Below are 16705 nucleotides of genomic sequence, written 5' to 3'. Positions count from 1 at the left end.
TTTGCCTTTTCAGAACTTAAAAGAAAGTAATATATTGATATAAATGCTTGTGTAGATGTTTTACCCACCATACAGTTTGCTCATCACTCACAGATAAAGCTGACTGTAAAATGAGAAACATCAGAAATTCCTGCATTTTCTGTGGAGCTGGCCATAATTTTTCTATTAAATTTCTTTGCTTTCAGACAAAGCAAATTCTTATTCTGCAATTCAGAAGGTGGAAGTGCTTCTAACTCATTGCATCACTGGAGGCAAGGTATCCAATATGCACATATTTGAGGAACAGCTAAGATTGCAGTTAAAAAGCTATTAAATTAAGGAAGAGTAGGCAAGATTACAATCTGGGCATAGTTAATCAGTTATATGTCTGTAATCTTGTTTTGTAATCACAGGAGCTAAGCTTTTGACTGCCTTCAAGTGGATAGTCTGTTTTAACTAAAGTCCAATTGCCTGCTCACTAGAGCAGATGACTGCAGACCTCCTTGTTTTGCTGATGAAGCAGAGGAGAAGAGCAGAGGTGGAAACTCCAGTTACACTACCAGCTGAAAGCTGCTGGTGGCCACAGCTATGCAGTAGGCCTGTTTTTAGCAGTGTGATGGAACTTGTAAGTGGTCTGGAAAAAGGGGCTGATTTGTGGCTAAATGGGCTGCTACAAGTGCAAACAAATCCCAGGAATGGGGAAGATGAATGAAATGGCATGAGGAGGATGCTGTTGGATATGAAGTGCCAGCCCGGATGGGTTTGGAAATACCTGAGCAAATGCAGAGCCTGGCATGGAGCAGCCCCATATATTGGGCCAGGCTGGGAGCAGCTCTGCAGGCAAGGACTGCAAGTGCCTTGTGGTCAACAAACTGCAAGGGCCAACTGTCTGCAAGCAGCACTCAGCAGAGCCAGCGTCTCACACTCTCAGGAGCCACGCTAACATGAAATTCACCCCAGACAAGTATCTCCATGGGAAAAGGATCAAGTCTGTAGTGTCCATCATGACCAACATTTTCTGTGTGGTGACAGCCAGTTCTCAGGCCAATGCTATGCTTGGGGCTCTCTGTGTGAACAAGACTTGGTGTGTGCATATATTAGATGGTTTGTGCATCCTGGGATATTACTTGAGCTCTGAGTAGCATCTTTCCCTTCAGAAGCACTGAATGGCACACTTCATGCCATTTTCCAGGCAGCTACCTTGGGCTGCCCAGCTTCCAGGATATGTGGATCTTCATGGTTGCGTTAAGATGATAGGAGGGCTGGGCATGATAGGCAATGAAGATCTCAGGGTTATTTTTTTTAATTTTCTCTTTTTTCTCTTCTTTCTACCATGTAGGGAACATGCAAATTGCTGCAACTCATCTGGCACCTGACCAGTGCCATTCAGCAGCCTGACGCAACAAAGCCACACCTCACTGTGTCACTGTCTTGTGCTAGTCCCATCAGCCCTGTGCCAAACAGCGATACTCATTCACCTACACACTGTTCAGCTGCATGCAGTTGAAGTTAGGGCCACACTGGGAGGGTTTCAAAGCTGCAGCACTGCTTTGTATTAGTTCATTTGGATGTTCTTGGCCCTGTGGTGTCTCTTCTCTCTGCCCAGCCCTCCCTAGGCAAAGACTTGGCTCCAGTTACACTGAGGCCACAAGGCCTCCCTCCCAACACCATGTCCCCAACCTTGTCTCAGCCCACTCCACAGCTGCACTGGGGCTGATGGGCACTCCCACACCAGCAGCACCCAGATCTTTTTATTCTCTGCTGTTTTACAGCAACTTGAATGCTGGGAGGGAAGCTATCTCAGCAAACCAAGTGGGGCCAGAGGGAAAGGGATAAACAGGTGAACTAGTGCAGACCTGTGTAAACTGGTGCGTGGCAGGGAAAGAAGCAAAGGGCAAAGGAAAGCAGAAAGAATTCAGGAAGAGATGGGCACATTGCCAAGACATAAACTGCAAAAGTGATGGCCCCAAGGCACAGGGGCATGAACGTGAGGGGGGAAGCAGCTCTGCTTGGCACAGAGGTGCTGGCCACACCTGGGTGCGGAAGGTGAACAGAGATATTGCAATCCAGGGTCCAGGTTATGACCACGGATGTCTGCCTTTGTAAACAGAGCCAATCACAGAGGCATCTCTGCATTTTAGTGCTAAAAATCAAGCATATTAATAGAAGCAGGTTAAATACGGGCACCAAACCTCCACACACACACACCCCATGATGATTTTGAAACCAGTTTCAATACGTGCATTTAAACCTTCAGGACTAAGTGACATTGTCGAAAGTGGCTGTGACTTCCCTCCCTGTTCTGAAAACAGGTTTATTTTTTCTACCTCTGTTGCAATTGGCTTACTTTTGTCACACTAACACAAACAGGTCAGGCTGGTTTTTCAGCAAGGAAAAAACAAGGAAAAAATATTTTCCTCACACTGCAATTAAAAGCTTCAATGCAAAGCCATGGTCACAGATGAAAAGACCCCTTCTGGATCTGAAGCAACAGAAATGCCTCAAAGTCAAGTTTTATTTCCCTTCTGTTCTCCAGTCCTTGTTATTATCCAGGAAATTCAGACACAAACTGAAAGGGCTAATTTGGTACCACTGTTTATTAGGCACGTCTATTAGGCACATCTAACATGTGAAAACACCCCTTCTTGGGTCTAAACCCCATTTAAATTTACTCAATGTCATAGTTTAACCCCAGCTGGCAACAGAGCACCATCCTGCTGCTCACTCTCCATGGTAAAAGTGAGGAAACTTATGGGTTGAGATAAAGACAGTTTAATAAGCAAAGCAAAAGCTGCACACACAAGCAAAACAAGGAATTCATTCACTGCTTCCCACGGGCAGGCAGGTGTTCAGCCATCTCCCGGAAAGCAGGGCTCCATCACATGTAACAGTGACTTGGGAAGACAAATGCCGTAACTCTGAATGTTCATTCTTCCTCCTTCTTCCCCCAGCTTTAGATGCTGAGCATGACATCACATGGTCTAGAATATCCCTTTGGTCAGTTGGGGTCAGCTGTCCCATCTGTGTCCCCTCCCAGCTCCTTGTGCACCCACAGCCCATTTGCTGGTGGGGTGGTGTGAGGAGCAGAAAAGTCCTCAACTCTGTGAGCCCTGCTCAGCAATAACAAAAACATCCCTGTATTATCAATACTGTTTTCAGCACAAATCCAAAACATAGCCCCACGCTAGCTACTGTGAATAAAATTAACTCTACCCCAGCCAAAACCAACACACTCGAGTTAACACTCTGGAGTAATTTAAGCATTCAGATGAACATCATCACTGAGATTAACCTGAGTTGGTTTAGCCCCTGGCTACAGAGCCCCACAGGCTCCCCTTGCCAGAAAAACCCTCTCATTCATTGCCAAGTCTGTACTTCCTTCATAGGCATTGCCCTCGCACAGTGCTCCTGATGCTGTACGCAGTTGTGTGCCTGTGTGCAAAGGGAAAACAGCAGAAATGACTCATCTATTTGCAAAATTACAGCAAACCCATCTTTATTAGCAACATAGTGCTGGCATATGCAAGACTAGCCATGCACCAAATACAGGAGTTGATTGCCTCTGCTTATACAAGATGTTATTCTAATCATCCATACAATTCTCCTGCAGTCTACCACAAAATTCCTAAATTGTATTTTGTGGGGGAATTGAATACAGCGATAATTCCTGGTATTATGGTTGTGCCTCATAATTCAGCAATACCTTCCAGGGGCTGCAATAACTCATATTGCTCAAGGCAAGTTAAATATTGTCCCCATTTCTCATCACAAGTCAGAGATGTCATTTCCAGAAACTGCATGAAAATATTTTGGTTTTGTCAGAGCACGTTTAGGGAGGGAAACAGGCTTACACGGAGAGACAGCAATTAAAATGACTTGGTTTCATACTCATGCTCCTTAGTGCTGGTTGTTCAGGCTTCCCCTGATGGCAACAACCCTGGAGGCATGAAGGTGCAGTTCTGAGAGATTTTTAGCACCTCTAACTTAACTATATTCTTCTTTCTAAAGCTGGATGTTTTTCTACTTGTGCTCTAATTACCAACATCAAATTGTACCAAACCCAGAAGAAATTGAACGGAAACAAGTTGTCCCAGGATATAGCTTTCTCTAGCAGGCTCTTAGTCTTCATTGCCATAGTCCCACATAAAAAGCTGCTTGTTTATAGTATATACACTAAAAAACAAAACCCAAACCAAGCCTGGAAACTGTAGCCATTGAGCAAATTCCATGCTCATGGGGTGACCACAAGACACACTTGCAAGGAGAGGCTTTTAGGACGATTTCCATCGCAGGAGTGAGAACACGGTATGGACCACATACACCAGGGTAGCTAAGAATGCAAATACCTACAATGGAAAAACACATCAGCCAGTTAATATTTTATTATACGGTATGAGTTCCTGCACTGAGCAAACACCTTGTGATGCATGATATTCCTATTGACTCTTACATGTTTGGAGACATTCATGCATAGTAGGACTGGAACTTATTTCTTTTCCCCCCCTCCCTGAATGGTTGGTTCATGCAAAGATTTGCCCTTGAGGCTGCTCCACAGTCACCTCCCCACCTTCCTTCCCCTACTTGCCAGGCACTCACCACAGCAGCAATGTTCTCTTGGTACAGTTGTTCAGGAGGCGATGATCTAATGATATAGGTGGCATAGGCTTCAGACACAGCAGCACTGAAATAGAACAGAGCTGCTATCTCCTGGCAGATGGCATCCTAGGAAACAAAGATCACACAGTCATTTCCAAGGAGGGAACACACTGCAAAGGGGAAAAAAAATGAATGCCCACAAGTAAGCCCCAGCCTGCAATTTGGGGTGCAGTAGCAGCAAAGGAGACAACTGTCTACCAGTGATACCAGGGAGGGGAGAGGCCATGCAGTTACATCCACTTACCAAGGTGACCCAGGAGCTGCTGCCCCTATGCATCCCACAGATGTAGAGACACAGGAGGGTGATGGACATGACAAAGCAGAACACAGACACAAACATCACCCAGCCTTGCAGCACAGGTGATGGGACTTTCGAGGATGCCACCAGGATCCAGACAAGACCCCCAAAGATCTGCAAGCGAAAGTGGAAGAGAGAACAAACATGGGATAAATTGGCTTATCCAGAGCAGAGCCAAGATCCACACACACCTCTAGCACTGCACATGGGAAATAGCCCAGGGATGCCTTTGAGTTCTTCCCAGCCTCCACTTGAAACCGGGTATTCAACTGGAGCACCTGCCTCTGATCTTGACCCAAAGAAGGCCTTGCTGTAGTCTTGCCTCCTACTGTCACCACTATTCATGCCCACCCCACATCAATGTGCACAGGAGGCTAGGTTAGACACTTCTGAAGGCCAGTTTTGATGAACAGGAGGCTTATTTCAGAAAGGCAGGGTTGTTTCACATCCAGTGTGGCAGGCCTCTGAAAGAAGTGGTGTCAAACCCAGCTCACCTGCACACACGGCACAGACATGCAGCCTCATGAAGGCCCCAGACATGGCCTTAATGAAGGCCATGTGCAAGTGTCACCCTGAAAGGAGAGAGAACAGGTTGAAGAGAGGTAATACCGCTGGTTTTGCTCTCTGAGGTAGTAGAGGAGATATAGTCAATGGTCCCAGCTCCTCCTGGGAAGGGGAACTTGTGTTGCTGCTCCAGCTATTTCACTTATGCTTTGTTAGCCACACCAGAGCTGCACCAGGTCCCAACTTCAGGTCAGGTAGCATGTGGGACCCCATCCTTCTCAGCCAACCTTGGGAGTTTGCTATGTGTTTCCTGGTGAGGTGAGGAACACAAGGACTGCTATATCTAGATTCCATCCTTTCTCCACCAGAAGATTCCTACATAAGAGGATGAGAGCACAATGTCCAATGCTGAGGAGTGTCCAAGCTGCAAGTTGTGGTTTTGCACTAAAATGTACTCAGTAGCTTTTCTCTGCTACAAATCAGCTCAGTTGTTTCTTGAACCTGTACAAAATTTAGTCTATGCAACACCCTACGATGAACAGCTCCTCAGCTGAACCCACACTGTGTGGAGATGGGTGCTGCTCTGAGGACCTATCCCTCATCACTGGTTGATCTTGATTTTTCAGGCAAATATCCAGAGGTAAGAGACCCCCACTGACTCTAAGACCCTTCTTATCACCAGTGTCTCCCGGGCCAGCCTAATCCAGTATGCAAGTACCAACTCACACAAATCACGGCATTTCCACTTCCTTGGAGGCATTTTGCAAGTGGAAAATAAGTTTCTGATGTATGATACTCCAAAAATGTCACATAATTTTTGTCACTCCATATTTGTAGGGAAGTTCCATTGTGCAAATTGATACATTAAATCAATGATGTGGTTGAGACCTTGCAAATATCTGAGTGAAAATAAGTCTTCCAAAGTGCTGGTTTTTTGCTGTCTCTTGAAACAACAAAAGACTGTCACTTGAACACTAATTCAGTCCCTGTAATAACTTGCATGGCAAAGCTAAAGATTCTGGAGAAAACCTTATAGTTGCTCCATTAAAATCCAATACAATTGGGGTGAGATATGAGGTTGAAGGAAGAAGTATCGCTGTCATTTCTTACCTCTCCCCATCTCTCCCTTCTCCAGGATGTGATTTCTCAGGCAAGTATGTTTGATGTGGTTTGATTACTGACTTTGGTTTTATGGTGCTGCTGTTCAGCAGACCCATAAAAATAAGGAAAGGGTCAAGAGGTTTTCAATAACAACCCCCAAGTAGGTTGGGGACAGCAGTCTGAGAAAAACTTACGCCTTAAATAGCCTTTTACAATGCAAAGCTTTGCAGGGCAATGCAAAGCAATGCAGAGCTTGTTTCAGCTTTTCCACATAGGCCTGGAGATCCATATATGCCAAAAGCTTTCCAAATAAAATACAATACAAGAATTAAGCCCAGCCTCACAGAATAAAAATAGTAGTTCTTAATCAGCACATCCAGATGTGGCAATCAGCTGAGATGCAGGCAGGACTTCTGGCATTTTTACAACTGTCTTAGCATTTGAAATGCCTTTTTTTTTTTTTTTTTTTTTGTAGTTACCATAGCAAACCACTGTAGGCAACCTCAGATTCCACTAAGGGAAGCTGCCTCCTTTGTACACAGCAGGGCTAATACAGCTGTACAACCTAGAATTATACACCTCTGGAGATGGAAAAATCTGGTTGTGCAGCATTCCTCTTTCTGGATGGTTCCTGAGCCTTTAGGATCCACATTTCCAGATTTTACCCAAACCAAAGGATAAGGTGCTTATTTTTGTCTCATTAAGCAAGCTGCCTTGCCAAAACCCCTGAAGACAGGAATTACAAGGAGTTCAAAGCACAGCCGGTACTGTAAGCATGTCAACACCTGTGGCACATTCAGCACCAGGACTAACACAACAAGGCTAGTGTGACCACCAAGCATCTGCCCCGTCAGAACCTCCAGAGGGACTTTGCACCCTCCTTCATGCAGCTGCAGAAACCTGGACCTTGCTCTCAGAGCCTGGACACAGAGACAAAGCCCTCAGGGAACATTTGAGGGAACCATTACTTTATCCACAGTAATGCCTGCTTTAATCAAATTCCTCTTTGCTTGACTGCTACCATTAGGAGAATAAAGTAAACACTGAGCACGGACTGAGTTAAGTGACAGAGAAGGATCGGGTCCCAGATAGCAAAGTTGAATTTTCTAAAATTAAATAATCTGAGTGCCATCCTGCAACACTCAGACAAACCCCTCAATGCTGGATGAAAGCACTTGGGCTTTGGAAAAAGCCTCTCAAACTGTTACGAGAAAGAGCAGGTTGCATGGGCAGAAAAAACAGGGAAAAGGTTCTGGTTGAAACTTTCCCTCATTAGATCAGTGCTCACAATAACTGCTTTTAATTGCCTGTGGCAAATCCATTAAGATTAGGATCTTCACACAAGCTCAATGAAATTACAATATGAGAAGAAGTTACAAGGTGTTTGTTCACTTCTGCTTACCCACCATTGCCCACACACCCAGGTCCAGCACTGCACCTCCAGCTCAGGAACGTTGCAGCTAAGCAGTATAACTTCACCAGCCTATGCTCTTTATTGCTTCGAACAATTTCCTTAGCAAACCTTTACCCCCTGCTTTAAGCAAGCAGTTTATCCTCTGCCTGTATCAACTGCCAAAATCATCTCCCAATTAATTAATCAGCTCAATTTAGCAAGCTAGTTTAAACACACCAGAAACCCCTTCAACTTTGTTAGACAGGAAATTACAAAAGGTTTTCAGAGGCACCAGAGAAATACTCAGCAGACTAAAGGAGAGATTCAGAGACTGGAACTCAGGGCTTGGCGTTTTCTTTGCAGGTAAGACAGGCATCAGGGGCTGCCCCCAGACCCGTATATCTACTGAACCACGCACTTTGTGTCAGGTCTTATCCTTCAAACACCTGCAGCATTAAGTGTGCTGGGTGCCCCACAAGCAACAGCTCTCCTCCCCAGTGAAAAAACAACACTCACAAGTTCAGGAATGAAGAGCACATCTGGGAGAGTTGTCAGGACAGCCAGACCGCTGGGCAAAGATCTGGTGGAAGGTGCCGAGGACATCGCAAGCCGCTCCCACAGTGACTGTCAGCTGCTCTGGTTCTAGCTGCCTGAGGTACCTCCTAAATGCAGCTTGCTTCCCTCTCTCTCTTTCTTCTTCCCTCCCCTTCTGCTGCCAAGTGAAGACAGGTGTGAACAGCACAGGTGTGGCCAAACCCTCTGACCAAGGGTCACTTGGTGTTTGATGGGAGCCACATGGGAGGTTTTCAGGAGATGTGGGCAGCCTTGAGGCATTTTGAAGACAGCTGTCTCTACACAAGCTGAGCATGCAGGGCAAGTCCCTGGGTGGTGGTGGGTGGCACCAGCTTACATCTGAGGGCAACAGAGAAGACCTGTACCCACCCAACTGGGCAGCTTCTCATCCCCTTTATTTGCACAGTAAGTCAGTGTGTCCCCCACCCACATGAGCTGGTCACAGCAGCAGGCACAAGGTCAGCTGGTAGCCAGGGCAAGCCAGGACATGCTAGCTACTGGCAAGCAGTGAGGCTGAGAAATGTCTCACAGGTGGAGATGCATCTCAAGACGGGGCAGTCGAATTGCAGGGCAAACCATTTCCATCCTCTCAGAAGGAGATTGGATATACCAAGGTAACAAAAATGACCTAAAATAATACAATTTCCCAAGTAATTTTGCTTTCTTTTTTGTTGTTTTGTTGGCTATTGGTGTGGGGTTTATGTTGTGGGTTTTTTGTTTGGTTTAGTGGTTTTTTTTGTCTGGAGCCCATGGCAGTGAGTCATTCCCCTTCCATAAAACAGAGTGTTTACTTCTTTTTAATACATTCACTTGAATAACCAGTAAAACCACACAACTCTGGAAGCTAAGGCCAAAGACATGAAACATCAAGACAATAAAAGGAGCAATGTGGCAATGCACGTTACTGTGGACCAGTGACCCATGGATGAACTCCCTATTTCAGCAACACTCTATACATGGTGCTTGCCCTTCTGCAGATGCTTGCATGCACAAGGCTCTGATGCAGGGTCTGGAGCAGGAGGTAGGGCTGCTTTGTTGCCAGCCCCACATGCCTGGCACATGTAGCCCTGATCACTCTCAGCTCTGGCCCTGAGCATCCACCAGCCTCCTCACAGCTGCAATGGGGTGCACGTTCAGTCATTGCTGCTTTGCTCTCTGTGACTTTGCAGCCCAGAAGGCCAACTGTATCTTGGGCTACATCAAAAGGAGTGTGTCCAGCAGGACAAGGGAGGTGATTCTGCCCCTCTGCTCTGGTGAGACCCCACCTGGAGTCCTGTGTCCAGCTCTGAAGCCCTCAGTACAGGAAAGACATGGAGCTGTTGAGGAGGGGCAAGAGGAGGCCACAAAATGATCAGAGGGCTGGAACAGCTCTCTTACGAGGACAAGCTGAGAGAGTTGGGGTTACTCAGTCTGGAGAAGAGAAGGCTCCAGAGCAGACCTTATTGTGGCCTTTCAGTACTTAAAAGGGGCCTCTAAGAAAGAAGGGAACAGACTTTGTAGTAGGGCCTGTTGTGATAGGGCAATGGGTAATGGTTTTAACCTAAAGGAGGGGAGATTCAGGCTAGACATGAGAAAGAAAATTTTCATAATGAAGATGGTGACACAGTGGCCCAGGTTGCCCAGAGAGGTGGTTGATGCCCCATCCCTGGAGACATTCAAGGCCAGGCTGGATGGGGCTCTGAGCAACCTGATCTAGTTGAAGATGTCTCTGTTCATTACAGGGGGGTTGGACTAGATGACCTTTGAAGGTCCCTTCCAAGCCAAACTGTTCTATGATTTTATGATTCAATGACTGCAGCAGCTGGTGTCCCAGCCCTAGGGCAGGAAGAGGGTACTCTGGGCAGCACTGATGGTGGTGGCGAGGTTGCATGAGCCAGCTACATTGGAATAATGGTGGCAGCTGCTCCAATGATGCAGATCCTTCTGGCTGGGAGCACGATAGGTTCATTTTGGAGCAGGCTGGCAGGCAGGAAGAAATGGGGAGAGCTCTGCAGGGAGGAAAGGAATAAACAGCTGCCCTGAATCCAAGGGACATGGAGAGACTTGGGGCATCAAGTGTAAGAAAAGAATGTTAGGAAAGATAGACTGCCTTAGCTTATTGAACTATTTGCTACACTGCTTCTTATAGAACTTGCTTAGCATAACTTGCTTAGTATAACAAGTAACTAAATTTGGTGGAAGCCTAAGGCCACAAGCTGTGAACTTTCAAACTTCCTGCCTGGTTAAGCAAAGAAGGGCCCCAGAGTTGGTTCAAGCCAGAAAATAAGGGAGCTTTTGATCGTCAGCAGGAGCTGCATCCCTAAAGTAAAGGAACAGAACACCATATCTAAAGAAGACAACAAAAAGCAGAATGTGAGAACTTACTAATGTTTTGTCTGTTGCCAAGGACTTATTTTTCTTCCAGCTGCAGATGCAAAATAGCAGTTAATGGACAGCACCTAGATAGGTGCCCTCAGAGACAAGAAATGGCTGCTTGATGAAAATTAAAGGATCCGATGAAGAACGGGCAGACTTCAAACTCTAATTTTACAATTGCCCCAAACTGACACGAGGGATGGAAATTTTAGATTGTAAGAGTATAATTGCCCAGGGTTTTCTTTGCTTGGTGTCCCTCTTCCAGAGGCACACAGCTCAAGATGCTCTCTACACTGTATCTTACAAATGTATTATTTATTTTAAAGGAATTTCTGGATTTCATGCCTGAGACTCTGCTTCAGGATACCTAGGGCAAAGAAACTTCATTAACAGTTTGGTGTCCCAGATGAAACCCTCGGCCACCACCTTTGGAGCTTCTTGTCTTCAAACCTCCTGCTGTTGGCAACAAGTCAGTTCACCTGGGACCTTTGAAGTGGGAGACACTGAAGAGTGGAGTGTTAAAATTCCTAGAGCAGATTTACTGAAAATATTGCCACAGCTTGTTCACAGATGTGTGACTTGATCAGGGTAAAGTGCACATAGTGAAAGAGACGATGGGAAATATACCCAGCATAGAGAAAGGGACACCCTTAACCAAGGTACTACAAAACTAGGCAAAAATATATGGTACAGTGAGTTTGTCAAAAAAGCACACAATGACCTTATGTCAAGAAGATTGGCCGTTTATAACTAAAACACAAAGCCCAGCAGAACAGTGGCCACCAGGACAGATGGATTATCGGTATGTTTGGGATGATTTGGTGTGGGGGGAAAGCACCCAGGCTGGGGAATCATGACAAAAAGAGGTAATGCTTGCTGTAGCAGAAGCTAGTGCTTCGAATAATAGAGTTTAGACTGTGTCTGCCACATCTTTCACTTCTTCTTCTCTGTTCTCTGGCACTACCATAGCAGCTGCAGACTCCATTCTATGATCTCTAATGTGCTGCCTAATTGCTATAAAATATGTATAAAGACTTTTCTTATTTAGCCTGGAAGAAGGATGTCTCTGTATCAGATATTGCTCAAGAGTCTGATCAGTTCCTCGAGTTCCTGGGTGCCCTCAACAACAGGGTGAAAGCTGAATGTGGTTCCTTCTTAGGTGGGAGGAACCTGAGCTGAACATGGCCAGCTTTCCTCAGGAGGAACTGTGCTGTGTCTCCTCATGTGCCTGCCAGCCCTGTGCCCTCTATGACGGATGCACTCAAGACCCACCCCACCCCAACCAAACCAGCAGCAGTTTGGTCCAGGCTCCAATGGAGGTAAATGCCTGAGCTGCAGCTGGGCCAAGAACTCCTTTTAGGAAACCCACAAGGAAGCAGAATGGCAACTAAATATGGATAAGTTGTGGGTACAAGGAGTCTTGTGCATACCTTTGCCCCTGCATGTATGCAATCTGACTATGAGCCAAACACTATATTCCATAAATATGACAGCCTGAGTGAGCCTACTTTGATCTCTCCCTGCTAGACAAGCTGGCTGTATGGTAGTGATCTTTTACTACTCATAGATCACTGGATAAGCCAAATTTATGTTTTATATTAATCATTTAGCTTAAGCAAATATGTATTGGATTTTTTGAAGTCCTGCAGCATCTTGATTTTTCAGAGTCCTGCACCACTTGGTTTGGGGGTTTTTGTGGGAGCTCTGCACTGGGGGCTTTTATGAAGCCACCTATCCTGGGGTATTTTTGGGAGCACTACATCCTGAGGCTTTTTCCAAGTGCTTCACCATTTTGGTTTTTGGGAGCCATTTATGGTTTTGCTCTTTTCTGGAATGTTGCAACACCTGTCATGTTTGGAATAATTTGCCACAGGGACCTGCAGGAATGTATCACCATTTGTTTTTTTAAGGAGTCCTGCACATGTGATTTTTGGGAGGCCTGCTCCATTTGGATTTTTTTGGGAGTCCTGTACCATTTGTATTTTCATGAGTTCTGCACGCTGGGGCTTTTTTTGGCATGTTTCACTATTTCGGGTTTTTCTGGAAGCCCTTTATGGTTTTGATGTTTTCTGGAATGCTACAACAATCAGCATGTTTGGAAGGCATCACCATGCCATCCCAGAAGAGAGTATCACTGTTTTTTGGGGGAGTCCTGCACCATTTGGTTGTTTGGGAGTCTTGCACCACTTGCCTTTTTACAAGCTTTGCACATCAGGGATTTTTTTGAGCCCTCCATGTACTGAGATTTTTGGAGCTCTATATAGTGGGGCTTTGGGGGAGCTCTGCAGCCTTGGGCTTTTTCACCACACATCACCATCTGGATATTTAGGAGTGCTCTATTCAAGGCTTTTTCAGAGCCTTCCATTGCTTGATGGTTCTTTGATCATTTCACCCTGGGGCTTTTGGGGAGCTCTGCACTCTGGGTTTGTTTGTTTGTTTGTTTGTTTGTTTTCAGTGCATCACTATTTTGTTTTTTTGGAAACCCTTTATGGTTTCACTATTTTTGAGAATGCTACTATACTCGGCATTTTCTAAATGCTTCGCTGCATTGCCCTTGATTAGTGCTTCTGTGCCTCCAGCCCATCGGAGTGCATCACCATTTTGATTTCTGTTAGTCCTGCATCATTTGGTTTTTTAGGAGCTCTCTATAAGGGGTTTTTTTGATCGCTTCTATTTGGAGCCTTTTTGGAGCTCTCCACCCTGGGGTTTTTTGGGGGCCTTCACCATTTTGGTTTTGGGAGCCCTTTACAGTTTGATTTTTCTGGAATGCTACAACACCCAGCACTTTTGTAGTGCTTTACAACACCACCGTGGATGAGTGCTTCATGGTTTGCTTTTTGGATTCATTCACCATTTGTTTTTTTTGGAAGCTCTTCACCCCAGGCTTTTGAGAGGTCTCCACCCTTGTGTTTTTTCCTTGAGCTCTCCACCCCAGGGTTTTTTGGAGTACTTCACCGTGTAGTCCTGGAAGGATGCTTCACTTTTTTGCTTTTGGTGGGTTTTGGTGTCCTCCAACATTTGTTTTTTTGGAGGCTTTTTCCATCCTTGTGCTTTTTGAGAGCTCTCTGTTCTGGGTCTTTTTCAGTGCAGTTCATATTTTGGTTTTTAGGAGCACTCCACCCTGGGGCTATTTCAGAGCCCTCTGTCACTTGGGGTTTTGGAGCTTTCCACCATGAGAATTTTCTTGGAGTACTTCAGCATTTGGCTGTTTTCTAGGATGCTACAATGCCTGGCATTTTTTGAATGCGTTACCCTTTGGTCTTTTGGGAGCCTTTCACCTATCACCTTCTCCAGGGAGCTATTCACCATTTAGATCTTTTGGAGCACTTCATTCCCTTGCTTTTATTGCAGTTCATCACTCTGCATCTGTCAAAAGGTGCATCATTTTAGGATTTTTGGTTCTTTTAAACCACTTTCAGTAAAATGTCTCTTAGATTTGAAAATCTTTAGGAAATGTAAATACTGCATAATACAGATGGAGTTCTCAGAGATGTTCTGACTTAACTGGTGTTGACATCTAAAATCATTTGGGAACTCAAAATTACATGTTACAGGAAAATAAGTAGGAAAAGAATTGTTGAGGTTTTCCTTGCTTAAGAGTAGTAGCACTGTGTTAAGGACAAGTTCATGTTGAAGTGCCTAGGATTGTAAACCATGAAGCCTTTTAAGAATCCCATTGATGATTTGTATTTTGGATTTGTCTTTTATCTTTGCCTTTTTCTCTAGAGCTGCAGAGTTGTTTCGGACACGTAATATATGCAAATTGTTCTGGATCACCATTCATTTGTGCAATTCCTTTTGTAGGGTATTATGCTTGTTAGAAGTACAGTGAACTTCATACAAAGTCTCATTATTTAGAAAATGTCTGATTACATTGGCTATTATAATTCTTTTTAATGCAGCCTGACAGATGTTTTATCCTAGATATAGTAACTGCTTGATATGCAAGTACTAGACCTTTTAATGCTTGATTTTGTGAAATTATTGTCATAATTTTAAGTGTATCATGCCATGTAATAAAAAGCTTTTAAAGGGCTCTGAAAAGTCGTGATGCTCTTTCTGGCAGAGGCTCCTCATTCTGTTCAGGTATTCATATATCTTCTGTCTGCTTGGGGACAATATAGGCAGGACATAGTGGCTCTGCGTGTTGTGGAGGTTTGTAGACCCTGTTCATAATGCAGAGAAACCAAGCTGAGTTACACATATGTGTACAAGACCTGAGAAACTCCAGCTGAAATTGTCCATAATGGCTACCTGCTGCAGCCAAAAGCTTATCAGCAATATTGGCCAGGTGCTTTAGGATTTTGATCAGGAGTGCACATCACTTCTCCATTTTCCTTTCCTCTGAGATTCAGCCTCATGTATTTCAGCCTATTTATTTACTTACACACACACACCCGCCACTGGCTTCATACATAATAAATGCAAGTGGGCAACAGAACAGGCTGGGGCCATTTTCACAGCAGAGTGAAGAAAATCCTTTTGCTCCAAGACCCTGTGCAGTAGCCCCAGTAGTCAGAAGGGGCCACTACAACAGTCTGCTGGTTTTGAAGCCCTGGCACATGGATAGCATTGCTATTCATGCTGTGCTGCAGAGTACACAAGAGCTGGAGCAGGTATTCCCTGAAGGGCACCTCCAGAGAACATCTGCCACCCAAATGAAAAGTTTGAGTGTAGCTGGATGGTCCTTTTCCACCACAATTGGGCAGGTGGTCACAGGCGAGCCAGAGCCCCATGAGAATTTCAGGACTGTGTCCACAAAAAGTGCCAAATTCACATGGCTCCACTAACCTGCCCACAAACAGTCTAAAAGGTTTTGTCTCAAGGAAGACTCGATTTCTTTCTAGAAAGTCCATGAAAATTGCAAACACACTGTAGACAAGATCCCCCAACAAAGGCCTTAGAAATCATACACAAAGTTACAAGTTTTTCCCACAGTCTGTTACACATTTAATGGTGAAAAAATACAGGTGTCAAGATTTCAGCCTTGTTGTGAACTGAACACAAGTCCAGTGACATACAGGCAAGGAAAGAGGTACTACTGTAATTAGAGAAAAAAACTGAAGACTTCCCTAATGACAACATTTATTCCAAGCACCAGAAGATGAAGCATTAGCAGCCTTTAAAAGTGTACTTCAAACAATGAGACACTAATTGTGCTGGAAAAGAAGTAGCTGAGAAAATTGCCTTCTAAAAAAGTCCTACTTCAATTGCCACGGAATATAACCTCGGAGCTCCATTCTCTGGCTCCACCACTTAAGACAACAGACACAAAAAAACCACCAAAAAATACATATGGACAAGAAAAGCATTGTTGAATCCACTTCAGGCCCATTACAATCTTCCTATAGTGCCCACATCACTGAGGAAAAAACAGTTCTCGAAGCAATTCTTCTCCTTCTGCATCCATGTTTTAACATAGGCAGATTGGACCTTTGTAACATTGTTCCATGCCGCTTCTTTTGATCCTAACAAATCTATGTGCTCCTTGCAAAAGTGATTGAACAACTTCATTGTCTTCTGAACTTGGTTCTGTGGGACACTGGACTTGCCTGAACCTGTTGATGCTGAATGGTGAAGTTACCATGAGTCAGCAGAAAGCAGTGGGTTTTGACTTGAGCAACATGCTTAACTTGCAAAACAGACATAACGGGTGCGATCTAACACTCTAATTGACTGAGTGACACCTGGGGTGAGGCAACGGCCCTACAGTCCAATGTTGCTTCAGTAAAGCGAGAAAGACCCCCGTACACCAGTATCGAATTCCTTGCCCCATGCTGACTCATCAGGCCCCATCCACCCTCCAGAATTTACAACCCTTGCTAAGGGCCAGTCAGCACATGATA

At 44.9% G+C, this 16705-nt stretch overlaps 1 protein-coding gene across 2 annotated transcripts in view; it reads right to left on the bottom strand.

Annotated features, from left to right (window-relative positions):
• Nucleotides 1-2600: 2600 nt before the first annotated feature.
• Nucleotides 2601-16705, bottom strand: part of MAL (mal, T cell differentiation protein) — a 15564-nt gene continuing 1459 nt past the window's right edge. Inside the window, exons 1-4 of one of the 2 annotated variants that reach the window (XM_065833211.2) lie at nt 8448-8702; nt 4880-5047; nt 4576-4701; nt 2601-4325 (exon numbers count right to left, since the gene is read on the bottom strand). In XM_065833211.2, the coding sequence (XP_065689283.1) occupies nt 4251-4325; nt 4576-4701; nt 4880-5047; nt 8448-8534 (456 nt within the window). In that variant the 5' untranslated portion in view covers nt 8535-8702 and the 3' untranslated portion in view covers nt 2601-4250. Of the gene's footprint in view, nt 4326-4575; nt 4702-4879; nt 5048-8447; nt 8703-16705 lie in introns of those variants that run through there. The other variant, XM_071805837.1, reaches the window with a different exon arrangement.

The sequence above is a fragment of the Patagioenas fasciata genome, chromosome 3 (assembly GCF_037038585.1).
Source record: "Patagioenas fasciata isolate bPatFas1 chromosome 3, bPatFas1.hap1, whole genome shotgun sequence".
Classification (NCBI taxonomy): domain Eukaryota; kingdom Metazoa; phylum Chordata; class Aves; order Columbiformes; family Columbidae; genus Patagioenas; species Patagioenas fasciata.
The sequence above is the reverse complement of the archived record's forward strand: the minus strand, read 5'-3'. Positions and strand labels throughout refer to the sequence as shown.